General features: G+C 40.6%; 1 protein-coding gene across 4 annotated transcripts in view; it reads right to left on the bottom strand.

Moving 5' to 3' along the window:
- Positions 1-22291, bottom strand: part of DHX29 (DExH-box helicase 29) — a 38524-nt gene extending 16233 nt beyond the window's left edge. Inside the window, exons 1-19 of one of the 4 annotated variants that reach the window (XM_025196139.1) lie at positions 22169-22291; positions 21399-21512; positions 20621-20750; positions 19804-19943; positions 18389-18514; positions 17758-17884; positions 17315-17470; positions 16515-16680; positions 15384-15507; positions 13949-14548; positions 9281-9424; positions 8973-9149; positions 7060-7200; positions 5172-5316; positions 4814-4934; positions 3208-3292; positions 2542-2630; positions 1851-1979; positions 926-1001 (exon numbers count right to left, since the gene is read on the bottom strand). In XM_025196139.1, the coding sequence (XP_025051924.1) occupies positions 926-1001; positions 1851-1979; positions 2542-2630; positions 3208-3292; positions 4814-4934; positions 5172-5316; positions 7060-7200; positions 8973-9149; positions 9281-9424; positions 13949-14548; positions 15384-15507; positions 16515-16680; positions 17315-17470; positions 17758-17884; positions 18389-18514; positions 19804-19943; positions 20621-20750; positions 21399-21512; positions 22169-22285 (2907 nt within the window). In that variant the 5' untranslated portion in view covers positions 22286-22291. Of the gene's footprint in view, positions 1-925; positions 1002-1850; positions 1980-2541; positions 2631-3207; positions 3293-4813; positions 4935-5171; positions 5317-7059; positions 7201-8972; positions 9150-9280; positions 9425-13948; positions 14549-15383; positions 15508-16514; positions 16681-17314; positions 17471-17757; positions 17885-18388; positions 18518-19803; positions 19944-20620; positions 20751-21398; positions 21513-22168 lie in introns of those variants that run through there. The other 3 variants (XM_025196138.1, XM_025196140.1, XM_025196141.1) reach the window with 3 other exon arrangements.
- Between the last annotated feature and the right edge of the window lie 221 nt (positions 22292-22512).

Genomic DNA, 22512 nt, shown 5'->3' on the forward strand with positions numbered 1-22512 from the left:
CCCGCACACCTCTGGAGGAAGTCCTACTCTCTGCTACACTCACACACCCCACCACACGCACCCATGCAAACACCCCCAGCCACCTTCTCCGTCCACACACTCCATAGCCCCCTACAAACTCCATACCCACCCCCCACCAAACCCCTTACCCACCCACAATATACAAGAGAAAGCCTTCATTTTGAGCTATTGTGCAATCACCTCCATACACACAATACAAACACACACAAATCAAAACAATTTTTTTGTTAAAATAAAATTGAAATGTGTTATTGTGGATCTTTGATTTTTGGAATATCAATTGGGTTTTTTTCTGGTTCCAAGATGGAAGGAGTACTTCTGGGGGTAAGGAGAGGGACTTCTGGTGGCAAAGGTCAAGGGTTAGGGGGCAGAACTTCCAGTCCCAAGATGGTGACCAGGGGTCTGGACACTTGTCAAGGGGCAGGGCCACCCTTGAGGCCCTCAACAGCTCCCTAAAACTCGTTAAGTGGCTCTCCAGCTGAAATAATTTCCCGCCCCTGAACTACATGGATCAATAAGCCAAATCTTACACATATGAATTATGCAAGTACCTTTGTAACCCACGCATCTGGGTTAAGAAAGCAGGATTCGATCCCTCTACTATGACTGTCCCATGATCACCCCATTTACTTAGAACACAAACAGAAGCCATCATTTGACACTTTAGCTTTGGCTTGGAAACAATGACTATTCTGCAGATCAAATAATATACTAAGTGAATAGATGGTTTTATATAACATTTCCCTCAGAATCATCTGGATTCTTTAAAATGCACACATGTACTTGAGTCCATTAAGTGATACAAAAGCCTTACACAATCCAATTAAACGGCTCTAGATTGGGCTACTCATGCACATCTTTCTCAGCCAAAAAGTTAAGAATAATTCAAGAAGCAAGACTGTACCATAATATGAAGGCATAACTCTTCCAGTGGTACACGTAGTATTTCTGGAACAGAGTATTCCATGAAACTTTCAAACCTGTAACACCCCAATAAAGACGTACATAGTATTACAGATTTCACTTGATTTAAAATTACAACTCATCTTAAATTAGAATGCCCAGTTTTCATCAGGTCAGAAGCATGACAGGCATTCTCTTCTGATATATATCTGCATGTTTTAAACTATGGGTAAAGTGTTTATCCTTTGGAATAATGCATGTATGTTGCAGTAAGGGAGGCAGGGTTGTACTGAAAGTGGAATAGGAACAAGAAATTTTCTATATTAAAATAATTCAAGTGCTTTTTGCTCATGCAAGGGTTACTATAAAATATGTAACGGTTAAATAAGGCTTATTATAAAATATTGCAAAAATCATTTTCAGTGAGAAGCAATACAAAGGGGTCTTTTAGACTTTTAGTTATCCAGCTGTACTACAGAATGGAACTTTAATGCTGCACTGAGTTCCTCTAGTATCTCCAAATATAGAGCGTCCACCTAAAAACCTATGAATTAGCAGGGTAACAACGCTAAATATCTAGAGATAGGGTTTGTGTTTATCTGACAATGGTGCAATTTATGGCATTATTCAAACCAGAATCCTCAATTCTCTAATGCTGCAACAATCATTTTTCCCATATCATTGTTTAAAGGAAAAAAAAGTTTAAGAAACTTACACTGAAGAGATATTAAGGTTAGACATTCATACTGCAAAAGACGCAGATATGCAGAAATTAGTCTCTCTTAAAAGACACAAATATCCTTATCAGTATTGTAGCATCTGGATTTTCTCCACTTGTGACTGGAACAGTGTACTTTAACACAGGTTTCTGAGACACTGCAGTAGTTGCAGCATTTATAAATTTTTGCTAACAAAAGCTATTGCACCTGTCTTTTGTGTACATTCGGAAACAGAATCCATCCCTGACACGTCCAGCTCTCCCTTGACGTTGCAGAGCACTAGCTTTACTGACAAAGGTCTCTTCCAAAGAACTCATCTGACTACTTTCATGATACCTAGAAAAAAAATGTACACAGATGGTGTAGATTAGGATTACACAAGAACTCAAATGCTGATTTAAAATTTAAAATAAACCAATTTTTTAAAGAAATTTTAAACTTAATCTGGAAAAAAGTTCTGTTGTTCCACAAGTTATCAATGAAAACATCTGTCAGAAATAGGAAGACCTATTTTGATGTCATCAAGCCGAGCTCCCTCCCAGTGCGGTATCATTGTTTCTACTATATTTTCATTACTTTACATAAGAGAAATACACAAGCCAAATCTAACTACTGGAAAGTTAAGTGAGAAAAATGCTCTGCCTTAAATTTCAGCCTATTATACTTAACTGTGCATTCTATCACCTTCAAATAATTCAGCTCCCTGTTTTTATCTCATGTGAAAATACATGGATTTATACCAAAATTGTCAAAATGACTTTATTTGGACACATGGTCACTGTAAATCATACTTATAAATAAATAAAATCAGAATTTAAACCTAGGTCTAAACAGATAAAATTAGCACAAAACCACTGTGGTACCTAGCTCCCCAAATTTATGAGAGATCAACCCTTACCTGTTTTCTTTTGTTCTCCCAGTATCAATTACAAAGACAACATCTGGTATGGTAATACCTGTCTCAGCAATATTGGTTGCCAAAACAATCTGCAAGTGAAATAGCCATAAATTAAAGAAGCAATCTTTCCAGTAAGGTTTACTCCTCCAAAATGATTTTTGGAACAAATTTGGTAAAGAAAATAAAAATAAAAATATTCCTCCAGAAATGTAATTATTAACAAGAATTCACAAAATAGTTTATTCTGTTGCTATCTGGATGGACTAAGGAGTTAAAAGGAGATGTTTATATAGTGTTTTTTTACTTGTTTTGAATTTCACAAATGGTTTAAACTGGCACCTTGTACTTGCAAAAACTGACTTTAAGTAGTTTGGCATTAAGCAAAACTCTTCTATGCCCAAAAAGCAGTACAATATCTAGAGAAGAGATTTCTAAAACAAGTTTAAAAAAATTTACTCTTTCATAAAAAAAGTTATAGTGAAATAAAAACTGAAAAAAAAAGTGCTCGCTACATGTATACTTGATTTTGACCATTAGCAGCAGTCTGTTTTCAATAAAGGAAACAGTTTTATTTTAAAAGAATTAATAATCTCACATAAAAAAGCATCTAAAATAAAGAAACAAGGATCCAGAGTAGTACATTTTGCTTGTTTAAATTTATCATACCTTTCTAATACCAGGAGGGGGTATTGTAAATGCAGCTGCTTGATCTTGAGTTGAAAGTATAGAATGAAGAGCTATTAATCTATGCCTGAAAGAAGAAGTTATAATTATTCAGTAAGTAAATCATGCTATTGAATAAACATGTAAATAAGAGTAGCAGGTTGCAGCAATTGAAGAAAGCAAAAATCAGAATACACAAACAGCATAAAGATTTGCTATTTCTGAAATTGTAACACTAGAAAAGTTTTACATTAAAATATCGAAGAAAGTATTGCAAACAATATTTTATATTCATTCTCTAGGTTGCTGGGAGTGTCGAGAAAAAGCTTTCTACTATATAGCAACAGAATTCTAGAAGTGGAGGAGATCTCTACATTTAATTGTGTTGTATTAAGAGTATAGCAAAGAAGAGAGACAAGGAAAGCATCCTTTTGTTTCAGATATAATTTGCTGAGTTCACTATTTTCAGCCCAATCTCAATCCCATTACAATTCTCAAAAATGCATAACTTGCAACTAAAAGAGAACTAAGTTTAGAGAGAAATAGTACGGCTATGCTTAAATCCTCAAAATCCCACAACACAATAAATTCCTTCCTCCTAGTCTCTGGTTAGAAGTAGGTTCAAAGAGAAAGTATTCTTACTGTCCCCTTCCCTTGCATTTTCATGACTTGACTTATGAGGAAAGACTGAGGGAGCTGGGTTTATTTGATCTAGAGAAGAGGAGACTGAGAGAGGATTTAATAGCAGCCTCCAACTACCTGAAGGGGGGTTTCGAAAGAGGATGGAGCTACACTGTTCTCAGTGGTGGCAGATGACACAACAAGGAGCAATGGTCTCAAGTTGCAGCAAGGGAACTTTAGGTTAGATGTTAGGAAGAATTTTCTTAGTAGGAGGGTAGTAAAACACTGGAACAGGTTACGCAGAGAATTGGTGGAATCTCCATCCTTGGAGGTTCTGAAGACTTGGCTAGACAAAGCTTTGGCTCGGATGATTTGGCTAGGGGTGGTCCTGCCATGACCAGGGGGTTGAACTAGATGACCTCCTGAGGTCCTTTCCAACCTTTCCCCAGACATCTCCTGAGTCTGAGCCCCAAATTACACCTTATGTCAAGTCGTCTTTGCACTACTCGATGGTGTAGCAGGGCTATAAAGTTGGTTTAATCAAAATCTGAAAATTTGCCTACCTAGAGAACTCTATAACTCCTTTACAGAATCTGCAAGAAAACGTGTCTCTTAGCAAGTTGCTTGATTCCAGCTTTCTCCAAGTTTTCTATAGCCCCAGATATGAAGCTTCCTATCTGCCGAGACAGTAAAACCCAAGAAGCCCTTCACAGTTAAAACAAATAGCAGCTCTCTTGGGGAAAAAAGAAGGATCAATTTCACTGCAGCCGATGTATTTAAATAATTATGATTTATATCAAGATTGAAAAAGCTGATAAAGAAATGGATTGGAAAAAATATTTTGAAAAAAAATCTGTGCCCTCCAACTGTGACTTAAAATTGAAAATTCTTAAATCATGGATAGCTATTGTCAAAAATCAAAAAGGAGTACATTAGACATTTTCAAATTAATCAGTATCCTAGGTTCAGACAAAACATTCTAAATTACCTGTCCCTTAAGTTAAATCTTCTGTCAGTTGAAATGAGATCATATAACTGCTGGATGTGCGCAAGACCAGGTAAAAAGATCAACACAGCCCCTTCTACATTTTTAAACTGGGGAGTTCTATCTGTAAGGAAACAATATAATCTTAGTTAACAAACCTAGAAAATCCTACTCGTTACCCCTAGTAGATTGTGATAAGGTATCATGATTAGTGAGCTGGTCCCTTCCCAGAAGGCACTATGAAAAAGGAAAGAAGTCAAAACACCCCTACTAGCAAGCATCAATAAAAAATAAACAATTCCAAGGCAGTCTCCCAATATCTGCAAGAACCCCATATGAACATTTTTGAAGTGTCTTGTACCTAAGAATGCAAGTAACTCCAGGATAAGGTCAAGATTGATCTTGTAGGGATTCATATAGAAAATTGCTTGCTGTGTACGACTGCTATACTTCTGATAGTAAGAATTCACATCTACACCAGATCCAGACTGGAGTGGGATGTACTCCTATAGGTAAAGAGATATTAGGAATACAAAATATGAAATTTTGTGGAAAGTGGTGGCAGGAGAAGAGAAAATAAGACAGTAATGCTGCTTTTTAAGTGTTTTAGCTTCACAGCCCTGTAAGACTTTAGAATAAAGGTTCACATCTATAGGGGTAGTTAGTCACCTCTGTCCTTTTGAAATCACTGGGAGTTAGAAGCATAAATATCTCTGTGAATCTGGCGCAGCGTAATTAAGCCTACGATCTGTGAATGAAATTCCCAGATTTTTGTAAAGAAGAAGTTCAAGTTGTAGGAAATTAGTCTGAATGACATGATATAATCCATGTAATTAGGAAAAGATTCCCCTGCTACTGGTCTATTCTCAGGGTTTACACACTAGATGAGCTCTTAAAAACTGGTATTTTTCTTCTTTTGAAACCGCTGTGCCGTATTTTAAAACCTCTGTTTTCATCTAAAACCCTAAGCAAATCTCTACCTTTCATAGTTGGAAAAGAAACCATGAAAACATGAGTAAAAAGTAAACTGATATAATCCTATTTGTCTAGATCGGCAAAGGACCCTGGAGCTGTCCCTACAAACCTCACTAATAATCTGTTGGGGTGTGAGAAACGGGCCGTATTCGATTCAGATTCAGCCCGAATCGGGGACAGTGATTCGATTTGTTGATTCGTATCACTGCCCTGATTCAATTCGGCCAAATCAGAATCTGAAGATTAAATGCTGATTCACAGAAGCAGCGATTCGGCCATAGACACAGCTTTCAACACTTTTTTCTACGTACCTCAAGGGATGGCTTGTGAATGCTGTGATGGTGGGGCAGATGGAGCATCCCACAAGAGCACCGGGGGGGGCGGGGGCCTACATGCTCAGCGGTGGACTCAGAAATACTTCCGGTCCACTTCCAGGTCCACCACCGAGCATGCAAGGGACCTCCCCCTGCATTCCCCCAGCTCAGCGATCAGCAGCGGGGGGCCCCAGGAGGCACCAGTTGCCGAGTTGTGGGGCAGCGTTCCCCGTGCACTCTGCAGCGGACCCAGAAGTGCTTCTGGTCCACTTCTGGGTCTGCTGCCAAGTGTGCTGGGGACCCCCCCATGCTTCTGTGGGATGCTCCATCTGCCCCAGCATCTCAGCATTCACAAGCCACCTGGTACCTTGAGGTATGTAGAAGAAACAGTTAAAGCCTGTCTGCATCATCGAATTTCTCCAAATTGATTCGGAGGGTTCCGATTCAATTCGGAGAGATTAACGGGTATCCTGATTCGATTCAGATTCAGAGATTTAGCCGCCGAATGAGGTCAAATCTCCGCCAAATTGAAACAGCGACTGAAGCTTCACACAGCCCTAATAATCTATAATTAGCATTTTACTGTTGATTTAAACATATAAGAAAGGACAATAAGGATCACATTATGGAGATCTCCACAATTTTTGCAGTGTATTTCATCCTGAGCAACGAGTAAGGTGGTGCTTGGGAGAATATCAACACTTATTCTTCCAACACCAGAAGGGAGGAGCAAGCTTATAGAAGAATTTGAGTTCCACAAAGGGGAACCAATTCCTTAGAGCCCTGAGGTACCTGAGCCATACCAAGAGGGAACCAATCTCAGAGTCAAAAAGAAAGGACATTCATGATCATGTATCTGAAAGACTACTGGCAAGTGATTTATCATGTAACCTTTCAAGGGGGGAGGGAAAGCAAACCAAACAGCTGTAAAACCATTAAGCTGTAAAATAGTTGTTTTACTTGATACTTTGTAATTTCTCCTCCTTTTTTAGTAACATTTATTGTTATTTCTTCCTCCTCCTCCAAGAACTTTTGACAATATTCTGAGTCCTTCTCCAGAACATAGCCAATTTCCTCAATCACATCTTCAACATGGAAAACCTGCAGAGTAATACAGAACACAAAGTTCTAAGTTACTGCAAGAATTGTATTCATCATTTTGTCTTCTTAATGAGCATACAAAAGGTAAGAGAAATGTTCCACAACACCAGCAAAGAAAGCCAGCCAGCCCTCTACACCAGTGGTCTCAAACCTTTTTATGGTGAAGATCACTTTCTGGAAGCAAAAGGGCACCCCAGGAGCTACCGCCCCCCACCCACCCCCTGTGCCCTGCCCTCCTTGCCTCCTGCTAGTCAGATATTGGCAAGGAAACAGCAAGAGAAGACTTTTTAAGGTAAGAATTTCCCTCCTTTCCCCTCCCTGCTCAGGGGCATGACCCCTCCCCACCTGCCACTGCCCCCACTGCTCCACAGCTGCTTCAGGCAGGCTCAACCAGGACAGCAGCAGCAGGCAGGATCCCCAACCCTGCATCTGCTCCCAGAATCTGCTCCCTGTGCCCTGCTCCCGCAGCATGCCTGGACAAGCACCTGGGCTCTGACCCCACTCACCCAGTGACAGGGGTTGTGACAGGGTGCGGAGGGGTATCATCCCATTCACCTCACATGGCCCTGGCAGCAGGGGATATGGCTCAACCCAGCCATGTGTCCTACCACCTTCCAGCGGCTTGTACATCCCCACATCTCCCAATTGTGGAGCCTCTGACAGTCAATCCATCTGGGGGGGCTGAGCGCGCGCACACTTAGCCCCCCCCCAGAGTGAGATCTACTGGTTGATTGTGGAGCCTCTGACAGTTGATCGAGATTGACTGGTTTGTGACCACTGCTCTACACTGTGTTACATAATACCCCACAACTTATGAGTGCAACTCCCTCATAAATTTAGTTTCCAGGGCCAAATCAGTTCTGAATTAAGTTCCAAATTTTGGCTGAGCAGAGATCAATCATTTAAATCTGTGTGGTGCTACCACCGGCAAGTAATCTACCTCCAAGATTCATTGGTGTACAGCTTCAGATGCTTAGAGATTCATAGATCATAAGGCTGGAAGGGACCTTGGAAGATCATCAGATCCAGCCCCATGCACCAAGCAGGAAAGATAACTGGGGGGCAGGTGACCCCAGCAAGGTGACTGTCTAGTCTCCTCCTGAAGATTTCCAGGCTGTGTGACTGCACCATCTCTGGAGGGAGCTTATTCCACAGTCTGGACACCCTGACTGTGAAGAAGTTTTTCCTAATGTTGAGCCTGAATTGATCTTCCAGGAGTTTGTGGCCATTACTCCTCAGGTGCCCTGGTGAACAGCTGTTCACTGAGCCCTTGATGTACTCCCCTAGTGTAGCGGTAAGTTGCCATCAGGTCCCCTCTCAGCCTTCTTTTCCTCAGGCTGAGGAGTCCCAGATCCCTCAGGCTTTCCTCGTATGGCTTGCCTTTTAAGGCTCAGGTGGCTCTTCTTTGGACTCTCTCAAGCTTGCCCATGTCCTTGTTAAAATGTGGCACCCAGAACTGGACGCAGTACTCCAGCTGCGGTCTCACCATGCTCGCAAATCCACGGCAGGCATCTTATGTGCAAGCCCCAAGCCCAAAGGCCTTGGACCTCAGATGCCCCCCAATCTCACTTGCCCCTAGCCAGGGCCTTTCAAAATGCATAGCATTGCAAACCTTTTAATACCAAGTGTGAGAGAGACTCTCTATGCACTCCGTCTACCCTACACTGCAAGCCATATATCTGTAAGGTAAGAAAAAGGAGTTTTGCTGAAATACATCCAGCAGGCTATGTCTTTTCCTTTTCTTATTACAGTGCGAAGAAATATTTACATACCTCAACAGGGTAACTCCTTCCTGAAATTCTAAGAATGGGGCAGTGTGAGAAATAGCTGGAAAACTTTTCGCTGTCAACAGTAGCACTCATTAAAATTAGATGAAGATCTGAACGTTTATGCAAGATCTCCTTCAGAATAATCAGCAAGAAATCAGACTGGACACTTCTTTCATGCACCTTAAATCAGAAGGATGTAGAAAGTGAGTTACACTTAGGTACATATACAAGTAGCTCTCATGAAAGGTATTATGCTTTTGCATAATTACAAGCATATACTATGCTTTTGCATAATTACAAGAGATGCTAACCTCATCTACAATGACATGAGATACATTTGAAAGAAGACCATCTTCCTGCAGTTTCCTCAGCAAAACTCCTGTGGTGCAATACAATAATCTTGTAGCTTCTCCTGTTCGGGATTCCATCCGGATTTGGTACCCACACAAGGAATTCTAGAAAAGAATTTACTGAATGGTATTGAAATGTTTATCAGTGATTGGCAAGTACTATATAAACCATCAACTCACACAGACTGAAATAAAAATTAGGTGCGTATTTCAGACACCAAATATATTTACTAGTAAAGTAGTATAGTATACTGACTAAAAATCTCATTTGAGAAAACTGACGAATACAAAACTGCACTTGCTATAATACAAGGAAGATCCTGCACAATCCTGCGCCAAATAGTCCCGGGTGAGGCAGGGGCAGCTGGCCCCAACAGCCTTACCTGGGGTTCTGGCAACGTCCTGGGACAGCAGTGGTGCCAATCCATCCACATGGAGCCTGGCTGAAAGCCAGAGCATAGCTCTGAATGGCCAGATTGCATTCTTGCTGGTGCATGCTGCTGTCGAGTGTACCACACTGCTTTTTTTTTCGCCCCCCCACCCCGAGGCAGTTTTTTTGACACCAGGAATTCCCAATGTCAAATCTGGATACCACACTGCAAATTTTGGCACCACGCTGCGAATGGGTACACATGCGCCACATGAGGTTTTTGGTGCCACAAAACAGCTGAGGCACTGCAAACCGCACATGCGCGCTCATCTGAACATTCCCTGAAATAGCAAATCTTCACCTTTGAGAAGGTGAGGAAAGCCATCAAGCAGATGTAGATCAGCAAGATATCTGAAGCTGATGTAATCCCCACCAACACCTTCAAGCAGTGAAGAGAGAAGCTCACGTCACAGCTCTATGCCCTCATCTGAAGAATTTGGAATGACAAGTAAATCCTAAATTACCTCAGGGACACTATGACTGTGACCATCTTCAAGAAAGGAGATAAGTCCGACTGTGGAAATTACAGAGGGATCACCTTGCGGTCCACCACAGGAAAGATCACTGAGAGAACCCTACTGAACTGTCTTCTTCCACTTGAAGAGCTCCTCCTGGAATCTCAGTTTGGGTGTAGGGCATCAAGAGGCACAACTGACATGATCTTCACAGCTTGCCAGCTGCAGGAAAAATACTGGGAACAACATAAATCTCTATCCATGGCCTTCTTTGACCTCACAAAAACCTTAGAGACACTGTCAGCTAAGAAGTGTTGTGGAGGACCCTTCTGAAGTACAGATACCTACCAAAATGTGTCGCTAATCTTGCCTGCTCCCTGGCAAGCAGAGGCTCTCAGTAACAGATCTATCATGGATCCCTTTAAGGTTAAGACGGGAGTTAAGCAAGGCTGCATCATTGCTCCAACACTCTTCTCAATAATCCTGAGATGCTACATTTGACCAAATTTCCAATTGGATTACAGCTAAACTACCAAACAGATGGTAAATTGTTTAATCTCAGCTGACTCTGAGCCAAAGCCAAGACCACCAAGGCTCCATGCACCCACCTGGCCTCATGTAGGCACTCTCTTGCCCCTTTGGAGAATGCACCCAGTGCCAAATGCAATCGTGCACTCCTGTGGCCTAGACGTTGGGTCATGTTCACCCCAAGGGAGGCCTCGATACTCGCCTGCTACGACTTGATCTTTCTCTTCAGTGTTGGGGCTCATTCTTGCAGCTCCTCACAGACTGGGCACTGCCCTTAGCAGGCATTCTTGATGCCCCACCACCCCTACACCCCAGCCATGCGCCAGCCCTCAGAACGGCCAGAAGATGGATCTCTGGCTCGTCCTCTGATGTCTTCGCCTGCCCTCTTCCCCCTGCTCATCTCCCGGCGTCCTTCTACATGGGATGACCATGGGATATCAGACCATTCCTGACAAAGTGCTGGGTCTTCCCTCGCTGTGTAACTGTCTGCTGCGCTGTCCCGGCTCCCCCCCGACCTATGGAGGTCACTCATGGCCCCTCTCCCTGCTTAGGGGCCTTGGGAAATCTCAAAACAAACTAAGACAAAAAAGGAAAAGTTGGGGCATGGGGCCTCAGCCTGCCCCACTCACAGGTCCAGCATCTGAGGCGTCAAGGTCCCTCGACGCTGTCCTCCTTGGCCTGGTTGCCCTGCCAAACCAGTGTGGTGTCTCCTTCAGTTGGTCCTGGACCCCTCCGTTGGGTCCTTGTCTGGATCCTCTCTGGGCTGCCGACACAGCCTGTGTGCAGCTCGGGGAGCAGCCTTGCCATCTGGCTCTGGTGGTGCTGCTCTCCAGGACATTTCGCTGCTGCCAGTTTTAAATCAGACAGATGGTGTTTTCTGATGTCATCATCCACCAGCACCATCCCCAGCTGGCAATAAAAGTGGCTGACAAACTGCGTGGGCAGTCCGTCTCAGCGTGGCTCGTCCAGCTCCGCTTTTCCTAAGAAAGGTAAGCATGCCCTGCCCTTAGGGCTTTTCTCTTTCTTCTCAGCGTGAGTCAGCCCTGCCTTGGGTCCCACTGCGGGAGGGGGCTTAGGGCCCTCTGCTTGCATCCCTCTGGGACACTTCATCATGAAGCTCCAGTATGCTGATGATGCTATGTGTGCTCGTTTGAAAGCAGACATTCAGGGAATCATTGACATCTTTACTGAGGCATACAGGAAAATGGAATAGATGTTTAACATTCAGAAGACTAAGGTCCTCCATCAACAAGCTCTTAATGAGCAGTCCACAGGTCCGGTCATTCAGATTCACAGCAAGACTCTGGAGAACATTATTTCCCATGCCTGGGAAGCCATCTCTCACAGAAGGCTGACAAAGAAATCCAACATTGCCTCAAAAGTGCAAATGCAGCCTTCAGACACCTGAGGAAATGGATGTTTGAAGATCATGACATCAGATCCACAACCAAGCTTATGTTTTATGAAGCAGTTATGATCCCCACATTACTGTACAGAGCAGAGATGTGGACCACATACAGGAGACATCACAAGACGTTGGAAAAGTACCATCAATGCTGCCTGAGGAACATCTTCGAATCCAGTGGGAAAACAGATGCACCAATATTAGTGTCCTCTTGAAGCAAACATCACAAGCATCAAGGCGACGATAATCCAACATCAACTTTGCTGGGCCAGCCACATCATCCGGATGCTCAACTCCAGACTCACAAAGCAAGTTGTATTCTTTAATGAATGTGTACACTCGAAGGAGGGAAGAGAAAGCACTTCAAGGACGTCGTCAAGGCCAACTTGAAAAAATGCAACATTGACATCAACTTGTGGGAGACTATCATCCAGAACTGTCCAACATGGAGGAAGAATCTGTTGGCAAGCATCTCAGTACTTTGAAACCTTATGACGACAACAGGAGACGAAAAAGTGGGAGCAGAAGAAACAGTGCGTCATGAACCAAATCAAGAATCTGGAGCCACCCATCCCGCATGGAAACATGTGCCCAAGTTACAATAGAACCTGATGATCCTGGATTGGCTTTGTCAACCATCTTCTGACCCACAGATAAAACAGTCATAGAAAACAACCATCCTCAGATATGAGGGACTGCCAAAAAAGAGTGCTTGAGTCAGCATCAAACTCAGGAGTTTCCTAATCAAATCCCTGCATTGCATTTAAACTGCCAAATCTATGTCTGCCTTGGAAGTACACTGGCAGAAAGAAATGGGAAAGACCTAAAAGATTATTGCTTCTATCGCTTCAATTAATCCATTTCTATTAATCCTTTGTTCATGTTCAAAGTTACTTATAATGTTTTTAATAAAATGAAGGCATATAAAAATTATAATACAAACTCTGAACATGATTCTTTAAGTAGCAGGATACTACCACCAAACCAAAAGTCAGCTCTAGGAGTATTTTAAAGACCTCAAGATCATCTAGTTTCAATATAATTTTTGAAAAACAGTAGCTTCTGCTGACCCAACTTAACATCTTACTACCCACAAAAGCAAGCCTGCAGAAGTTTTTTTTAATGAAGACATACTGAAATTATAGTGACCTAGGATGTATTCTAAAAAATGTGCTATTTCACTGTAAAATCACTCTCTCTAAATTTTTGAAATTCTTTATCCTAAAGACAGGAGTAAATGGCTCTACATCTGATAAAAAGCAGAATTGGGCAAAAGAGTGCTATTTCTGGAGGGAAACAAAGTGAAATTTCATTTCTGAAATGAGAGCATTTATTCTATAATAATAATAATCATCATCATCAGTATGAAGTAAATGCTAGATCTTCCTCATGCTGCTGTATACAAACTGAACATGTTTTATTTTGAAGTTTTAAAATTAACCTTCATTCTGCATTAAAATTCATGTAGCTGGCTTGGCATAATTCACCAAATAAATTGTTCTTGTGTTCTGCACAAAGGACAAATTTTTACTTTCAAAATAATACCTTTACCTCCTATGTGTATTTTAAATATACAGTATATATGTATTCAGTAGTATTTAGATAATTTGCTAACACACATTTCTTTTGGGCAATCCAGAATTTAACAAAGTGCAAGGGTAAAATGCAACATAACACAAAAGAACAGCTCTCTCTCTCAAGAGATAGCACACCAAACAGTTATAGGGACAGAACAGTATTTCTGTATTGCATGAGAATTTTTTTCTGTAAACTCAATTGCTCAAGCCTCTATGAATTAAGTAGTGCCTTACTTTTCCTCCAGGTCCAGCTTCACAGCCAAGTTCTTCACAAACTCTGGTTGCCAGACTCACTGCTGAGATCCTCCGGGGTTGCGTACACACAATGTTACATTTACTTGATCCTCCCTCATTTAGCAGCAAGTCCTCCAACAAAAAATGTGGCACTTGTGTACTTTTTCCACTGCCTGTTTCACCAGCCACAACAAGTACTCGGTGTTTTTTTAGAGTTTCTACAATTGAATGCCTATGTTTAAACACTGGTAACTGCTGTCTTTCTTGTAGAAGTCTCTCATATCTGGAAGAACTCTGCTGTTTTCTAAATAGAATTCTCACAGGTTCCAGACTATCTGTACTTGAGGTCTCAAGGGAGAGCCTGCTGAAGTCCTCTTCCGAAACTAAATTTTCCCAAGAATCTTCAGGATCTTCTGTTACTTCGGGTTTGTTTTCAGCTTGCAGCTGCTGCTGCTGCTTGAGTTTGTTTAACAATTTGGCAATAAAGTTATCACGAGGTTTGTTACTTTCTATCTTATTTTCTTCTTCCTTTTTCTTTTCAAGATCACTCCATTCTAACCAGACATCTCGGTATGTAGGAGGCAGCAACTGATGGACTGACTTTAGGAATAAAAGACAGAAAGTGTCATAGTATGCGTTACTGTATAGTTTGACTGATATTTCATGCATAATTATACCTGACAATTCTATAAGATATCATAAAAGTCTTTTAAGGAATGGATGCGTTACTTATTTATTTAGTCTGTAGCCATGTTGCTGAACAGCTGATATAGACAAATATGATATCAGAACTTACCATTTCTCTAAAGAAGCACATCTGTCAGGAAAGAAAGTAAACTGGAAGATACAGAATCCACGCAACCTGCATTCCAGAGCTGTCCAACTGGTGGCCTATGTGTCACATGCAGCCTCAAAGTGTTAACCTGTCACTGCTGGGCTTAATCTAAGTGCTGCTCCCCTGACTGCCCAACAGTCTCTGCTGTCCTAGTCTTCTGGTGCCTCTTGCCCTCACAGGGCAATGTACTGTGGTCCATGTGGCCAAGGGAGCCTGTGGCTAGGAGGACCCAGGGTCTCAGTGAGGTGCAGCAGGGAGGGTATGGCAGGGGGTGGGTGCGCACATGGTGCAGTGAAGCATTGGAGGGCAGAGGGTGGGGTTCACAGAACAGTACAGTATACAATTAGTGGGGCACTCAGAGGTTGAACAGCCCTGCTGTAGCCCATAATTTAACTTTTGCATTAATTTTACCCATGCAAAATGAGGTCCTTCTACATGCAATAATGTGTATACTGTGCCAACTCAGTAATGACAACTGTACCTGTAATTTAAAGAGAAAAACATACCAATTCATCTTTTAAAAAAGGCTGAATGTGAATAAATGCACAGGTGAATAGAATTTAAATATTGCATGAAAATGCATTCCATTCCAAATCTCACCTGTCCTTTGACCAAATGGTAGAGAGCCAGTGTAGCAGCCAAATGCTGAGCTTGCATGCTATCCTCTGTCACAATTGTAGGACACGCTGTCATGATATCATCAGCTGACTTGGTAATCCTGACCCTTCAGAGATACAAGAATCAAGTTTATAAAATACATGATACAAACAAACATTTTTCTTACATTTGTATAAGCCGGTACCTTTGCTTAAATATAAGAATCAACATTCAGAACAAGGAAGTGAAAAGTAGAAACAAAGCTATCAAACTATTGCACAAAAAAAACACAAACCATTAAAGATTAAATATTCAGCATAACGAGCCAAAAAAAAATTTGGCGCCTGGTTTATGGAACAGATCTCAAATGTAGATTTGCAGTATATTTTTTCTTGGTTCCCCACCTCCTCCCCCCACTAGTGGCAAAAGTAAACACAAGGCATTTTAGAGCATAGGTGGTTTGGTGTAGTGCTCCAGCCAACCTCTCTGCAGCGTGCTGACCCAGAGCAGAGCAGCTCCAGGCTCGCATACTGACGCCCAGGCCTCCTGCCAGCGCCACTCTGGCTCAACATGCTGCAGTCCCAGGCACATGTGTAAATGCTGCACCCGGGAGCAATAAACTGGTGCAAACTGTACCCGAATTTATTCAGTCAGACTAATTGCACATGTAGATGCGCCCAGTATATGAAAAACTACTTGCATGTATACAAGCTGGTTTGTACCATTTAACCTATTTTTAAACTAAAAAGCATAAAGCTTCAGGGGCAGAAATGTTAACCTGTACAATTATTGCTTTGTTGCAAGGCCTCTGATTTGGAATGCCAGGAATCAAGTAAACCAGTCAAAGGTAACTTGTTCTATTATAACAATTCCTTTTGGATTCTTCATAGCATGGACAAGAATTAGAGCAAGCACTTTGCAAAATAACTCACCAATGAACCTGTTTTGTCAGAACATTATGCATTTAGTCTTGCTCTTACAGACCCAGCCAGAGTGAAATATCTTTCAGAATGAAAAAGGCTTAAGATAAATACTAAATACATAAGTTTAGTTTAAGTTTATAAAATGGAAGTAGCAAGAGTCATATTCCTGAATGAATTAGTAGAAAAGTCATACTTTACTTGAAGTACATACCTACATTTCCAATATCTACCCACCGGAACTTTTTCAAAAGAAGGGTTTGGACTCTTGGAAAAATATTTCCTGCACCAGTCAATCAAAAACTGTTTGGGGGATTTACCAGTCCAGCTTCGAGCACTGTAGTCAAAATTCCTTACATCTAGAGGTTCTTTCTTTTTCACTATAACAGCAGAACAAAGTTTATGTAATTTAAGATGATTTCCTGGAGGTTCCAAGCATTCTTAATTCTTGGATGACTCTGAAGGACTTCTCTTGAATTTATTTATTAGAAAGAAAAGTGTTTGCAAAAATTATGCGATTATGTTTAACAAGGACTGACACTAGGCACAATTGGAGGAAAAAACAAACAAACAGCAGTCTGATTTAGTATGGCAATTCCTACATTCTCAAAATAAGCACCTGCCTTCAATGTAGGGCACTACTCATTCTCTTTGCTAGATTACTATTGCTTAAATTCAGGTTGAGATCGTTTAATAAAAGAAATTAATGACCGACTTAGTAACATAGCAAATTAAGGTACTAGCCTTCCATCTATGTGAAGCTAACATTTATACCAGGATCTGAGACAGAAGCGACAATTAGAATTAGTGGCAAAAGAGATTATTGACTATAACATAGCAACTTTAAAAGACAAATGGTCAGTAAATTTGGCCTATCTTCCCTTTACTGCAGACAGGGTTTGGGTGACTTCTAGCACACAGATGACAACAAATACAACTTACAGAACATTACAGAACTTTGTTAATTGGAGTATGGTAAATGAACTTTATACTGAACTGAATGGTTTCTGTCACCTTTCTGTTCCTGAGGAGCTGCTCCAGATTTTTCAAGCAAGCTCAAATTTAATGGGGCTTCAGATGACAAAGGAGGTTTTTTCTTTTCATTTTGTTGCTGGTTTGTAATTTTTATATCTGGATTAAACACAGGATGTTCTTCAAGTGTTGACATTTCTGCCAAAGGAAACATGTGCTGATTATTCTCAACAAGTGCCGTGTGGGCAAATCTTTACAAAGAATCAAAAACCATTGCATTTTTTAAAAACCCCAGGCTACATAAAAAAGATACATCCAAGAAAATCTATTGCCTACAAAATGATACAAAACCAGTTAAAGTAGTACTTAGCTGCCATTATAAGAACATTTTTCTTAGCTATTAATGGATATGCAGACAGAAGCAGAGACATACTCTTAAACTTAGAAAAGAGACAAAAGGCACAGGCAATGTGTATTCTTCATACCTTGCTGAATTCTCCTTATTTTTTCTTGTGCTGCCTTCTGACCTTGCTTGTCTTTGTCTTGTTTGGAAGAACTTGCCTGTTCCTTTGCCTCTGAAAGCTTTGCAGCCAAGTGTAAATACCTTTCATTCTGTTCCAAAGAAGATGACTAGTTTTATCCTGGCTATTTTGCAAGTGTAATTTATTACAAACGTTATAATAAAGCATATTCTCTCCCCCCCCAAAAAAATCTTATATGAAAGAATTTCCTCCCTGAAAGACGGAGTAAGTTTTATTTTACAATCACCATGTAAAAGAAAGAGCATTAGTTTAAGTATGGTGGTAGGAAACAAGTTTAAGTCTACTACAAGATGTTGTATTTTCCTTTCTTTCTTGGTGCAATACTATTAATGCTCAATCCAAAACATAGAATGAGAGAATTACTTTAGGAAGTATTACAGCTAGAAGTTTTAAAAGCTCTCTTCCCTCCGGCTGCAATGCTTTCAAATCCAAAAAACTAGAAGGCAGTAATTTAAGCCAGTTATTCAACAACTGGCTTTATTCAAACATGTATGCATACAACAGTCATGATTTACAGATAAATGTATGTTGTGATTTTGGAATGATTCCCTATAAAAATTGCTCTTCAACTTACAGGGTCAAACTTTTCCTCATCTTCTAAGTCATTCACTGATTCGTTTTTCTCATCATCGCTCTGCTGCTCAGCATATTGCAAAATCCATTCTTTCATACTGAGCTCCTTATCTTTCCCTGTGTTCTTCTGCTTTGAAGAAAAGCCAACATTGAAGGCAATTATACAGAAAAGTGAGAATGCTTAACACAGGGATGAGTAAAATACAGCCAACAGGCTATATATCCGGCTCACCAATTGATCCTATCCAGCCCGTTAGCTGCTGTCAGAAGGCGGAAGGGTGAGGGCTGTGCCCTGCACTGCTCCAGCCAGGGCCAGGCTGGATAGCATGCAGACTCCTCCCTGCTTCTCCCTTCCCCATTCCCCAGCTTCCTGTTGGCGCTGCAGCTGTGCAGTCCTGGCACCATGGCATGATGCATCACGCTGAGTGGCTGTCCTGCCCACCCACCATGATAAGCTGCTACTGTCATAGTGACACTAAGAGGCAAGGCCATGTCAGTTGCAGGGGGGGCTCAGCCCAGGGCAGCTGCCCCTAACTTCCCCCATGTGTCAGCTGCTGTTCACTTAAGCAGGTGAGCAGGATAGCTACTTGGACTCTGCATCACATGCTGTCCGGTGCAGGCCTGCTGCTGTCAGCCACAGTGCCAGGGCTGTGCAGTACCAACAGAGGGGTGGGGAAGTGGGGAGGAGTGTGGGGAGACAGTGAAGTCTGTATGTTGCATGGCCCAGCCTGGGCTGCAGCAAAACAGCAGCATAGGGTGCAGCCCTCCCTCTTCAAACTCCTGGATAGGTTCAACTGGCATCTCCCTATGCCCTGCCCCTCAACAGCTCACAAGAATTCATGAAGTGATCCTCCAGGCCAACTAGTTGCCCACCCTTGGCTTAAAATACTGACCAAAATAGGTTAACTAAGATATAACAAGCTACTCTGATAAGGAACATCATCTTGCTTTTTAACTATATGACTTTTAATATCAACACAAGAACTTTATAACTACTATAAAGAAGAGGTTTATGTGAGGAATCTTGATTCTGATTTAACAGCTTATGGTATTTGACAACTACATTAAAAGGCAACCTTATATAAACCTAAAATCAATATGAAACATACCCAGATTTCTGTAGATTACACCAGTGAAAAAACAAGATCCATTGGTAAAAGATTTATCTATACTGGAACCTTGCATTTTTCCTGCAAGGCAAATGTTCGCAGCAAAACTTCAGAGACCTTTTATTTTTTTAGACTTTAAAGATGTAATTTTATTTTCGTTTAAACTCTTCCTTCTGGTGAAAAGACTATTGTGTATACCTACTTCAAAAATATTTCACATTGGCATAACCCTGCTTCCATTGGAACCAATGGATATTATATGTTTTGAAAATCTGTTCTCACTAAGCGCCAAAATTCCTCAAGTTACCTTGATTTCGGGACCACCTTCTTTCATTTTGTTGTTTGGCATCTGATGAGTTCCACACTGTGGCACGGGAGAATAGAATTTTGCTCTAGGTTTATGCTGCTCTTCTTCAAACTGCTGACTGAACCCTTCAGGTAAAGCATCTTTAAAAAACCAACAAATTGGAAATCCATGCAGTGAAAAGAAAATAATGGAAAACTTGTGCAAACATTGGGTATAAAATAAAATAGGAAACAATTTAACAATGTGGCTAATGGAAATAATCTGAGGCCTCAATATTTATGTAAGCAGAAGTCAATGTCTGCTCATGACCTACTTATGATGAGTTGTTACTACTGGCTCAACTTGGGGAGGTGGAGGAGGGAAAAATACCTTAAAGCAAAAACCTTTATTATTATTATTCAGCACTCCCATATAATACTGCACACAAATAATACTATTTTTGTTTTTCATGCCTTTAAAAGCAACTATAGATTGTAAAACCCTACTGGACAGCTTATTTATGGATACGTGACTTAATGGATCTCTTCTGAGAGCAACTATGATATTAAGGCTTTGCGACTTCGAGGGATTTAAAATTCTTTCCAATAACTACAGATTTCTATGCCATGTTCAGAAATAATTTATTGGATCTATAAGAAAGTAATATTCCTAGGAAAAGGAAAAAGACAAATCCTGCCTCTTACGCAGACGGTAGTATATATACTACCAGTTACATGAATTATAGTCATTACAATTACAAAAAACAGGACAAAAACCCATCTTGATGGCTTCAAAAGGCTTTAGCACCAAGAAGTTCTCTCTCTCCTGTTACACTTACCATCAGAGAGGTTTAAACAGAGCCAATCAAGCGCAGAATGAAGATCACCACCATACAAAATTGTATTTTTCATTGCTTCCTCAATGTGCTCAGTCTTAAAAGAAAATCCCTGCAAAGCCATGTATACATCCTACAAATAAAGATCATCAGACTATATTAAGCAGTTACATTAAATAAGTAAATGTTAATTTACTCAGAACCAGGGTTGTAAACTAAGTTTGGAAAAAATGGAAATTTGGCATTAAATGGATTCAAATGGTATTACATAGATGCAACAGCAGACAAACCACTGAACAAGCTATACTCACTATATAAAATTAATGTTTAAACCCACCTAAATCAGAAGCATCAAGGCACTAGAATTTGAAGAATTTAAAACGTATCTACTAGCCAAATGGAGGTACATGGTGTCATAACAAACAGTACCATACAAAACCCAGCTTTTAAAAAAGGAAAAGAAATAGAAGTAAAGCTTTACATCTATCATTTTGCTGGAAGACAGCAGGAACTCCAGTTTCACCACTCTGCCATTCAGGATCCTTGGTTATTGCAAGAAGGAGGAGCAAATATTTGTTACTACTATTCTGTTTTTCCTCTAGCTGCCTGACTGCCAGAGAGGAAGGGTCTCTGGTCATCTATTCTCCAACTCAATCTTTATTTTGGTCATCTTCCTCATATGTAACAAATGCCCAATTCCACAAAATGAGAGAGAGAAAAATGCTACTACCGAATAACACATTCAATTACTCAGATCTCATAAAATAGGTTCATTCTCTACCTGTAGTTTTTTGGCAGTAAGTCTTCTAGAAATCATTCCTTTGTCATCATATTGCTTTTTATGCTCATTGATTACTCCAATAATCCTTTTTTCCAAATTACTGTTAATCACTACCTGGGGAAACAAAAATTAGCCAACATAAACAAAAGAATTTACAAATTAAGCCAACATAAACAGATAAATAAAGAGTATTATGAAAAGAAAAGATGGGAGGGTGGAAACAGAAACATGTATATAACCCTTCTAATTCTGTTTTCTTTTAAAGCTCTTTTACATTGTAACACTTTGTAACTAACGCATCAATGTAAGCACTTCAGAATTATCCATGCTTCTTCCAGGATCACTCTTGATATGGTTTTAGTTAGCTTGTAGCACTTTAACCTCTATGCATCTTCTGCTACATTTTTAGCGTTCTGAATGTTTTAAAGCATACAAGTCAAAAGCCTCAAAAAACCCATGTTGTTTCCGTGCCCATCTCACATATTAAGCTGTCTGTTGCACAGCAACTTAACTATACAAATCTCAAATGCTTTAAAGTTCATTGAAATTGAAGTCTAAGTCAGAGATGACAACTTTGTGTAGGTATAAACAGTACATTTTTCTCAATTTTTTTTTTAAACTACTCCGTCACTTACCAAAAAACACAAAGGAATCAATGCACATCTGTCTGTTTGTACAAGCTTCACTCTTCTGAGTGCCATGTGGTAATTAAGGTTCATTGAAATGTTTTGTTTACAATAAAATAAGGCACAAGGAATAAAGCTACTCACTTTAAGAACAGATTTGTCCTGATTTGAAACAGCACCACTGGAATCAGTTGAGGAACCAAAACTGTAGGTTTTAGGGCCTGTAATTTCCAAATAAATGCCAGTTACATGAGAATCCATAGGAATATACTTTACATTATCTAAAAGCAGAACACATGCCTTCATTATATCACTAATGCAGGAAGTGCTCATTCATTTTCAATAAACTGATGCAAATAAATAACTTTAAAATATTTTTATCCAAGTAGGTGTTTGCAAACAAGTACCGCATGTACATACGTGACATGTACCTTTCCCTCAAAAATTAGCCTGCCAAAACTGAGGCACACATCTTAATGGGGGGGGGG

This window comes from Alligator sinensis, unplaced genomic scaffold (genome assembly GCF_000455745.1).
Source record: "Alligator sinensis unplaced genomic scaffold, ASM45574v1 scaffold573_1, whole genome shotgun sequence".
Classification (NCBI taxonomy): Eukaryota; Metazoa; Chordata; order Crocodylia; family Alligatoridae; genus Alligator; species Alligator sinensis.